A 10,984-nucleotide genomic window follows, 5' to 3' on the forward strand; every position below is an offset into this window, starting at 1 on the left:
GGCGATGGATCACCTGCCAGGTCAAGTGGACGGATGACTGAGCTGATTCAGGGCAGGAATGCGCCACCATCAGATTGGATAGAGAAAACCGACTTTGCGTTGAAGTTGGTTGCTGCACCCCGCCGGGGGTTCTCGGCGGCCTCGGAAGTTGATGATTACTCGATACGGCCATGATAAGGGAGTCTCGTAAGCAGAGACCAGGTTTGAGATCTGACAAGTCGCACTTGATAACCTCCGAACTACAGCTTTTGTGTCACCCGAGAAGGCTGTCTCTCTCTGAACCCGCTGTCTCTGGTCGAATCAGATTCTTGGGTCATTCGCTGTGCCGTTCTCATAGGAGGACAAGCTGACGGGCCATCACCGCATCGACTGCTGCGGACCCCGTCGAAAGGAGCAGCAGACAGTCGCACAGTCTCGGTGTGTTTGAATGGCAAGCTGCAGGGTCGGTGGAACGAGGAGCGTTCAGGGAAAGGGGTGCATACGGGCTTGTGACACCATGCTGACCTTCTCGCATCTCAGTTGGCTCGCGAGGCGCAAGCGATGCGCCATCCGATTTCATGCTTAGAGCCCGGCAGATCCATCATCATGCACATATTTCAGACGGAAGGTTGCTTGCAACCGTACCTCGTTCTGGGCCAGTCCAGGGACGCGTCGCTGACGCCTGATTAAGTTCGGTTCCACATGTGCGGTCAACAGATGGGCATCTGGAATTCCAGTTGTATGGAGAGGAGGGTGCGTTTGGTGGTGAGGTGCTCATGCTAGTCAGCGGCCGTTTGGCGGCCGCTGCAAGCCAGTCGATCGTCCGTTTCAGTTGGTCAGCTCGAGTAGCTGTCTCCTAGCGACGTGACACACGCAAGCTTGCAAACGCCGCACTCAAGTACGTAAAATAAGGTAGCCATGCATGTGAACTCCCACCGCCCTGATTGTAACTGTTGATATGGCCAGTCGTTGGGCACCAGCCAGGTGAATACCTGTTCCTGGGGGCGGAGAAGTGAGCCAGATGGCAGTGGACCCCCGAGTGTCGGTGATCGAGATTAGATCCTGTAGACTGCGGGAGATCTGCCGCATGATGCTGCGTGATTTGGATGGGCCAGACAGCATCATGTCGAGCAGCAGCGACTGGTGGGCAGACTCTCGGCCATTATCCGTAAAGTTTTCGTGCACATGTCCTTAAGATCATGTCGGGGCTGGATGCGATGTTGGGAGCAACGCGGTGAGGTAGCTTCCGAAGCAAGCTTGGGTGCTTTGGGAGCTAATGAGCAGCTAGTTCCTCGGGCACCACCTCCATTGACGAGCTAGAGGTGACTTAGACATGGCTGGCGGCTAACAGGTACTCCTGGTGGCATTCTCTGACCCAGACGTGACAAGAACCTGGGAAGAAGCAAACTGAGGCCCCTCCAAGACCCGAACCAGCTGAGAGGAAGAGGACAAGCAAAAAGAAAAAGCCTGTTCTGGAGCCATGAGAATATGTCACCGCGGGCTGTGTCTGTCTGTTGACTGTCTCCGCCATCGACATTACGTGGAGTGTGGTTGTTGAAGATAGCGGGGCGCAGCGGTGGTTAGGCGCTGTCAAGGGTGTCCTTTCCCCCAGGAATCTGGAATTGGCTTCTTCCTTGCTGCGAAACCAACGTGTTCGGGTTCTTGGGTTCAGACAGCAGACACCGACTTTTCCCGCCGGGACACTCCTGCTTCGTGAGGTCCCGACATTTCAAATGGCAAGACGAGGTGAACACCGCTCGATGCCTGTGCCCTGCCCCTCCGTACGCTAGTCGTCGATCCAGCAAGGCTGTTGAACCTGAGAGATTCACAGACGAAGCTCTGGCGGCGGTGGTTGGCCAACTCGGCATGAATCACTTCTTCTAGTGACCCAGGCGATTGACAGCCCAATCCCTGCCCCCGTGAGCCTTGCGTGCCGCTCCCACAGCGGAGCTCGTGATGGCGCGGGTCTGTGCTGCAAATAGACTGTCCGAGGCGATGGAGAGGCACTGACTATCTCTCTGCTTGACGCCTTGCCAGAACTAGCATCGCCTCAGTCAACGTAGCCGATCGCCCAATCCGTCGTCATGACACTTGTGGCAAGCAAGGTGAGTAAACGATACCAGGCAATCCATGGGTCGACGCTGGCTGAAAGGTGGCTGGTGTCCACCTAAAGAAGCTTGCTACTCTGTGCGTTTGGAGCTGGTTCAAGGTTTGTTTCGATCTCGGTCTCAACGGCAGCTCGCGTGTTCTAACGGGGGTAGATCGGACGGTGTCGCCGCTAGAATGACATTTGTCTGCCTTGACAAAGACGCCTGTCCAGGAACATGGTACGCGCCCATTTAGCGGTGTGATGTAGCATCCGAACTGTGAAGCATGAGCTCTCCAATTAAGGGAGCGAGGATTTTCCCATTGTCTCTAAACACGGAGGCGATGGTTTATTACGTAGGAGATACCGAACCCACGAGAATAATGATGGGCAATGAAGCTGACGCGGTGGTCGGCCGAGATGTACATCAGAGGACCGAACCCTTGAGCCAAACAGGCATCAAGCCTGCACGAAAATCCTGTTGCTGAAGATCTTCACGACTCGTGTGGAGATTAACAGGTGCAGTGAGCGATCGTGAAGTGGAATGACGAGACCAAGAGCTCGTTATTGCTCGTAGCTTTGGCCCCCAACTGCAGTGGCAATGAAGACAGTCAAGAGAACAAGACGGCCGCCGATGGATGCGAAGTTGGCAATATTTGATGAATCATCCACCTCTTCATTCCCTGCGAAAATCCCCGAGTCTGCAGCGGGCTCTGCAGCGGTATGGAGGGTCTCAGGCCCTCCAAGAGGACCCCTTTCGGTTGAGGATGGGGACGCTCAGAAGACGAGCGACGAACCACGATCAAGATGCCTGCCGGACAAGAAATGGCAACGAGACCCCACATTCTAAGTCCAGCAACCAAAGCCGCCAAGGGCAAGGAAGGTGAATCGCAGACGAGTCGAATGCGCACCAATGAGTAGAGGGTTGCGCCGAAGTGTTGGGGTGCGATTCAAAGTACCCCAAAGTACCTCCTGAGTGTCTCTTTCCCCCCGCTAACAGCTGTTTGGCTTAGCCTCTTCTTCACCCTGACAGGCGTGGTCAGGGATTGCGTTATTGGACCATGGATCTAGGGTTGAGCCAAGTGAAGACGCCAAAGGTGAGAAGAGTGCGGTTCCGCTGTGAGCCCGACTGAGGTTACAATGGGGGTTCCTCCAGCTCTATTTTCCGTCTCTGCGTGGAATTGGCCAACGAAGGTTGATTGCAGGAGCCCAACTATGGCTCTCAGATTCACTATGACCGACAGAAAGCAACGCTGGCTGCAGCGCTGCAAAGCACCGCACAGTAGTAGGCCCTCGCCGCCGTCGCCGCACCGCCTGCACATTCGCGGGCCCTGCAGTTGAGCCTTGAAATTCCATGGTCTAGGGGGCCACCAGGAGAGGGGAAAAGACGCAGCATCGAGATTGACCTCGAACCAGCACCAAACAAACAGCCATGATCCATCCATCGGATTTGTTGTGGACGGACGGGAAGTTGTAGATTGGAGTCGATTGCGCACTGATGATGATCCAATGTTGGTGGAGACCAGCCGTCGACGGCACGCACCGTCTCGCAAAGTCAAAAAAGAGACGGGAAGTAGCCAGATCCGACAACGGCCCAAGCCTCGCGCTCGGGCGTCACAATTCGCATTCATCGGTATCCTTTGTTGCTTCTCCAGTCGCACGTTGACGAGACGGTGCGCCGTAGCGTTTCCCGTTTCAACCCAGTAAATCGGTGTCAAGAGCATCGCCTCTCAGGGTGGCCGACAATTATGGTGCTTTCTCCGGCGAGGGAAAAACGCCTTTCCTGTCGGGCTCATGAGCATCATTGTCTAATTTTCTCTTCATCATCCAATTATACGGTCGTATTCGCATGTGTGTGATATGTGACCATGGGCCGGGGGGGTGCTGGCAAACTTGCGCTGGGAGGACTGACCTCGTCAATCCAGCCCAAAGACTAATGGTCACCATCGTGAGATGTGCACCACTATCCGGCATAGACAGTTTGAATGAGCCTCAGTGTAGACAAGGGGCCCCGACGTCTGGATTTCCGTCTTAGGCAAACCGACAGGCCGCTGTCAGATTTCCACGGGCGGGGGACAGACAGTGCACGGCGAGGTACCTCGTCGTCCGGGGTTGGGACGAGTGGCTGAGACATGCATGCAACTCCTGCCAACGGAGGGTGGGCGATGGCAGCCTCAGCCTGTGGCGCTCACATAGAGCTTCGGTCATGGTTCTGAAGCTGGAGGCGCGCGTCGATTGCGCCTGGAGGCTTACGAGTAATGTCTTGACGGAACAACAATATCGATAATCAATTCCAGGAGCAAAGAGACCCCAATTTGCGGTTGGTGACGCTGGAGAGTTCTGCTATGGCCTTGTTGGATGAGCGGCGAGGTGTGCAGACTACACAGGGAAACGTGACAGGCCATCATGATGAGATGTGTGCGGTGCAGCTAAGCCGCCGGCAAGTCGAGCTACGGGTAGCTTCTCCTAGGTTAGAGACAATCCTTCTGCTTAGGCTCTTGGGCCTCTCCTCCTACCCTGACGATTCGTGAGAACGAGTGCGACGCAAATCGTACCTGGAAATCGGGTCGGAATGTCATGATCGTATTTTTCTTTCTGGTGCCCGTCCCGTTGCATTGGACGCATCTAGCACCCGCAATACAACGCGTACGTCTCAGTGGCTTTTCCCTCCGTCAAGACCCGGATGAGCATGGGGAAAGGCCTGTCAATTGAAGCCATCGTGGACTACGACAGGCCATGCCATGCGGTCCATGGGTTGAGACCCTTGATGAGGAGGCCCCGACTAGCTTGCAGCATTCGTAAGCAGGGTAACGCGTAGTGGACGATCAGCGGGCAACGCCATGTGCAGTGTGGAAGGATGGCCGAGCGCATGTGGGTAACAGGAGCTTCAGACTAACTGAATGTGCTTTGTTGCGATGCCCCTCGGCTCGGGAAAATGGGAGAGACGGGACATTCGGTAGTCGCATGCGCTCGAGGGAGATATGTCCTCTTCGTCGGGTCAATTGGCAACGTAAACGAAGGTTTGGAACCGATGCTTTTTGCGTTCTGAGCGTGGGGGCGCACACTCTCATGAGCAGCGACGAGAACAAGCGCCAGCGCCTGCTCCGAACATGACCGGGATCTGAAGGGCAATATGATTAAGACGACGGCCCTGTAACCCCTCCCCAGTTGAAGCAAACGGCTCGGCGCAAATGCCGCTCAACGTGAGCGCTTTGCCGAGAGCGCATGAGAAGTGACCAATGGTCTGCCTAGCATCCAATCAGGCAGAGCATAGGAGAATGCAGCGCCATCCGTTCCATGGTTGCGGATTAGCTGTTCTCACTTGTCAGACGGTGAGGTTGCTCTGATGGCGTCCAAAGTCAGGTAGCTCCGGAGCTTGCAGTAGTCTGTCGGGGGGACTCGGTGATTAAGTTGCGACTATGCAAATATGCTTTGGGGGCAGAAATTGTTCAGTTGTAAAGGGCCATGCCCCGCGATATCGAACCTTAATCATGGGGGGAACGACATGGCGACTCGAGGTTGAGAAGAGGACCGACTGACCAGCGGCGGAGGTGATTTTTCCACGGCTTATTTCCGTCCTCTAGCTTGTGGGACTCTATCTGTAACATGCCTCGCAGTCGAGCAAGACGTCTTTCTCGGTGGCTCAGAAAGCGGGTGAAGGAAGAGATGAGGCACGGCTGTTGCCGAAGTGGGAGGTGGCCAAGGGACTCTCTGCCTCGGTGGACAGTGGAGCGTTCTCCGTACTGTAGTGTAAGTACCTTACTCCAGACTCGGTACGGAGTATGTGATAAGACATGGTCTGTTGAATAAGGTCTCGTGGGCAGCCAGACAGTTTGCCAGTGTCTTGACGGGTACACACGGGCAGCTTGCTTTTTGGTCATGCAGCCCCAGGATTGCGATAAATAGCCGAGTTGGAGACGGCCAGAGAAACCGTGACGGGGCCATTGCCGGCCGAGGCGTGAGACATTGACAAGGTCCAAAGAGACAAAGATCTACTCGATCGGCGATTTACGGGAGCGAGAGACCAACGACGGCCGACGGCACGAGATGGGCGCGGCTGGATGACTCGAGCGCCTCGTCTGTCGTATTGCAAGACTGTAGGTCGAAGTAATTGGAGAGGGCCGTTGGATCATGGGACGTCATGGGCGTCAGCGAGCCTCTGGCAGCAGCAAAGCGACGGCGGGTCTTGTACGTGGTTTGTGCTCCCTCAGCGGTAAGCACAGGTCCGAGATGCTCAAGGAGAGATTGAGTCTCTGTGCCAACCTTGTTCGTCACCAGTCCTAAGCGCGTTCAGTGGTTTCCAGGGTCCGAATTGCGAAAAGCAGTGTCAGATGAGGCTCCAGATGCAGATCCAGGCGCAGAGGAGACCGGAGCGGGAATTGAGGGCGGGTTGATCCAGAGCATGGGGGCCCAGAGTGCGTGTACGAATAAAGCAAGAGTTCCTCGGCTTGGCATGCGATACCTGACTGAGTCAACAGGGCTCGTACGGTCCGATAATTGCCGGGATACTTCTGGGCAGAGTCTTGGTGGAAATGCAGCTCGGTCAATGGCCGTTGGGGAGGGAAAAGAGGAGGAAACTTGTCGTCGGGATGGAGTCCGGGTCCGACGAGATTGACACGAGATTGACGGGACGGCTGCTGGTTGTGGCTTTTGTGGTTGCTGCAAAAGGCTGCATGATGCTTGCTGCTGTCTCTGTTTAGGGTGCTGATGGGTGACACGACAGGCAGGATTGGATGTGCTGAATGGATAGGATCAACGCCAACGACAGTGCAGCGGAATTGAGGTGAAGGGAGCATCAAGCCCAAGTCCAATCAGAGCACCGGGTGGCGGTCGACCCAGCGGCAAGTCTACCGTTGGAACCAGTCGACGACTCCTGTGACATTGTCTCGTAATGAGGCATGCATCGTTGGTACGAATAAGCGCAATTATTCGACACGGGGCCTTTGCTTTGCAGCAGGGGATGGGGGTAGAAACGAAGTTGTCGTGAGAGGCTGCCGTGGCTTCGGAGAGTCAGGTACAGAACGGAGTTGTCTCCGGGGGAAGGAAGCAAGGCACAGCACCGGCGAGACGCGGCGAGACGAGACGAGACGAGATGGACCATGGAGACGACGGGGAGGAAAGTACATGCCCTCAAGTACCTACCTGCCTGCGGTATCTTATTACCTTGCAAATGGTAAAGGAAGGCGCGAGGCGAATAAGTGGAAGAAGGCACGAACCAGCAGTGCTTTCCAACCGTGCCAACATAACCTGGAAGGTACCACCTATCTTATCCGTAGGCTGTCCACCCCACCTTCCCTTCATCTTCACCATCCACGTCCACGTCCACTGCCAACTTCTCGAGGAAGGAAGGAAGGGTCCTGACAGCGGCTCCACAGTGCGGAGGGGCTCCTGCTTGATCACGGACAATCATTCCCTTCAGCGCTTGCCATTCGTACAGGCAAGGGAGGAGGCAGGCAGGTGCAAGGTATTGGGGCTGCCTGCTGGGGAAAGAAAGGTAGGGGCAGGCGCAGGCAGGGGGGCGAGGACGGCCCATGGCAGACCACAGACCAGGGCTCCTTAGTGTTCTCCAGTGTCCAGGGCCAGCACCGAGTGGCCTCCACTGTCTGATTGACTGTGGAACCCCCCATCGACAGCGGCTGACAGTGGGGCAGATTGGTGTTGGAGTCGCAGCCGAGTGCGCCAGGTGCACAGTGCATCGTCGCAAGAGACGCCGCCCTGCTGCCCTGCTGCCCTGCTGTCAGTGGCAGGGCGGGAAGGAAGACAGCGGAAGGGAACGCACGCACGCATGTAAATCTCTGCGATCGACTCTCGAGACGGGAGGTCACGGTTGCACGTTGGAGACTGCCTGCTGGGTGCTGTACTGGGCTGGCAACGGTCGCAAGCACGGGCGCATCTCCGTGGTAGGTGCTGCCCTACTAGGTAAATGCCTTACTTACTAGGTGCCTTGCCCAAGGCATTCACCACGAAAGGCATGCGCCACGGAAGCTGCGGGAGAAGGAATGGGCAAGGACTGGGATGGGAAACACTTCAGGAGGCACTCGGGGCAATTGGAACATCCGATAACAATGAATTATACTCGGGCCTAACAGAAAGCAGTGAGAGAAGAGGAAGCAAACATTGGCACCGGCCCAGGCTGACAGGAAACAAAAAGACGATGGGCGCATCTGCACTTTCCCATCCGGGTTACAGAGGGAAGGAACCTCAGGTATCGATCCAGCCCATGGAAGTCATGGAGATAGGTACCCTAGTACGTATCGGAACTTTACCTATGACACCGGCCTGCCTAAGCCATCTCAGGAAGGCGCAACCCGACCCGACCTCACCTCACCTCGATCCAAGTGTGAGCTGAGGCTGGGACCTGCCTCGCGAATGGAAGAATAGTAGAAGGCGCATAGAACAACTGGAGCGGCGGGAGGGCAAGAACGGAACGCAGCACCGACGATGGAAAGGGGAGGAGCCGATGCGGGAAGCTGGAACCACCGCAGTTTCCTCGCCTCGCCAGCCGATGCTTTGCTTTGGCGAGAGATGAAGAAAAAAATTTCTTCCATGGGTTTCTCTCTGGTGCAGCAGCAGCAACAACACAACGTGCATCGTCACCTCGCCATTGACAAGTCACGTCTTTCCCCGTCTTGCCTCCGTCCCCATCTGGAACGGGAGCTCCAGTGTCCTCTCCTCTCCTCTCCATTCCCAAGGGATTCCTGTCTCCTGGCAGCTGCATCGCTACGGCGCAGCCCTTTCTTCCTGCACCATTCTGCCCTTCTATTCGTACATCTCTGTCTCGCTCCTCTCCCCGCCGTCTTAGCTTCAAATGCGTCAATAGATTGTGGGATCAGGGTCGCCCGTCGGCCGGCGCACCCAGGCAATCGGCCACAGCATACAGCATACCTACAGGATACAGGATACAGGATACCGCATACCGCATACCGCATACAATGGAAGACAAGAGTCACCAACCACACACCTGGACCACACAGGACACGGCATCGCGTCCGAAGGGCCCGCAAACCGCTCCCCAATGTACATGTTCAACTTGTTGCCCGCTCTGCACCTCAGTGTCCCCTCCCGCACCACCGCCAAACTAACTCACCTCAGCACGCTACGGAGTCGATCCTCGCTCTAATTAAAGTGCCTTCCCACCGACACCGAGAGACTGACTCCAGCCTGCACTCTAATCACGGGGTCAAAGCTCGCCATTGTCGTTCGATTATTCCATATTGAACTCTGTCCGACGGAGACTCGGCCACTGACGGCCGCTACGGCACGGCGTCTTTGGTCTTGTCTTGTCTTGCCCATGCTCCCTCCCAATTCCCAAGTCTATTCCCGACGAACCCCCAACGCAACGACCACGACCCCGACCGTTGATCCTGGCACATTTCCTGACCTCGACATCCTGGCCTAGTTTCCGATGGCTGTCGACAGCCCCAGCTCCTCCAGCCCAGAAACAGCCAATGCAAGCCAGCCCAGCGCGGCGCATTGCAGTGACAACTCGACACGACGCGATGACAACGCAAAAATACTCTGCGCCTACGCCTGCGTCCACCCTGCCAGAGAGACACAGAGACACGCACGGAGAGGGAGACTCAAGCCGACAAATCGAGGTTTCAGGTTCCATTGACGCGGATCCTGCCCTTGACTCGACCAACGAAAGCTCTCCCAACTTCTTGCAAGAGCAGATCAATGCATCGCCAGCAACAGCCTGCCTTGCCTCGCCTTGCCTTAACTTCCAGGTTGCTTGAAGGAGTCAATACCTACTGTCTGTCAGGATGAGGTCTGTCAGATCTCTCATCCTGACCGCGCTCCACCGAGCCGGCCATGTGTCTCTGCCCAAGGGCAATACCAATCATGCAGAGCTGAGGCACTGCGACAGATTCTCCGACCTACCCAGTTGTAGCAGCCAACCTAGCGGCTGCACACCGCAGGCGTCTCCGTGGTTGGCTGTTGGTCGGACGGAATGGATCGAGAAAAGAACAGACGCATTGAACCCACCGGCCGATCCCTTCTGCCCATTCAACATCCACCGCACTCCCACGGCACGGCATTTGGGACGAGGCGACGACGAGACGACAGATCTTCCGGCACCGCCTAAACCTTCACCTATCCCTCTGACTGGTCGACCGCTGCTTGCCAGTGCCGTCCGTCACACACACCGTCACCTCAAACAGGGCAACCATCATCATCATCATCACCGCCCTTCACCGCACCATCGGCCGTGATCCATCCCACCCTCCGTGAACAAGATTCCGCCCACAAGATCAGGCACACTGGCCTTGGTACCTACGCCGCTTGCTGCTGCTCGGGCGACTCACACGCTCCCAACACGCACCACGCCTGCCGCAGTCGAGAAACTCCGGAGAAGCTGAGCTCAGAGGAGTCAATCGTCTTTCCGAATCAGGCCGCCTGCATATGCACCAGACAGGCCTCAGAAGCGTGACCCTCTCTGCTAGAACCCACCATGATATCATGGTACAGCCAGCCTCTGCTACGCACTGCTCAGCACCACTGCTCCGACACATACGAACAAGTACCGGCCAACAATGACTCCTTTTGTGCCCGAAATGGAGCGCGCTACCACCGCGATTCCGCGAACCGAATCCTCGACGCTGGAGATTTTCAGCAAATCGAGACAAATCAAGACATGGCAACTTCAAAGTCCTTGACCCTCACCTTTGACCCTTTCTCCGAGTCCCGCTCGCTACCTCTGCATCTGGAGTCGCCATCTCCTCTTTCCCCCACACTTCCTCGACACGACGCGACACGATACGATGCAACCTCCTTGTCTTACACCGTCAACGTTGTTCGCTTCGCCGTCTTTGGTCACGTCGTCCGTCGTTCAATGGCCCAAGAGACGCCGCAGCGCCGAACCATCCCTGTGGCGATGGCGCGACAGCCTCATCGTGGTCCTTGATGCGGATACTATCT

The 10,984-nt window shown here is 56.3% G+C and overlaps 1 protein-coding gene across 1 annotated transcript; it reads left to right on the top strand.

Annotated features, from left to right (window-relative positions):
• Window positions 1-10,517: 10,517 nt before the first annotated feature.
• On the top strand, window positions 10,518-10,970 carry CGGC5_v014234 (uncharacterized protein; the record flags this gene model as incomplete). The annotated part of the gene is made up of 1 exon (XM_032023580.1): window positions 10,518-10,970. One exon carries the CDS (start codon window positions 10,518-10,520, stop codon window positions 10,968-10,970), a length of 453 nt encoding a protein of 150 aa, XP_031879742.1.
• Window positions 10,971-10,984: the final 14 nt, after the last annotated feature.

The sequence above is a fragment of the Colletotrichum fructicola genome, assembly GCF_000319635.2.
Source record: "Colletotrichum fructicola Nara gc5 chromosome Unknown KSG_Nara_v1_contig08, whole genome shotgun sequence".
NCBI lineage: Eukaryota > Fungi > Ascomycota > Sordariomycetes > Glomerellales > Glomerellaceae > Colletotrichum > Colletotrichum fructicola.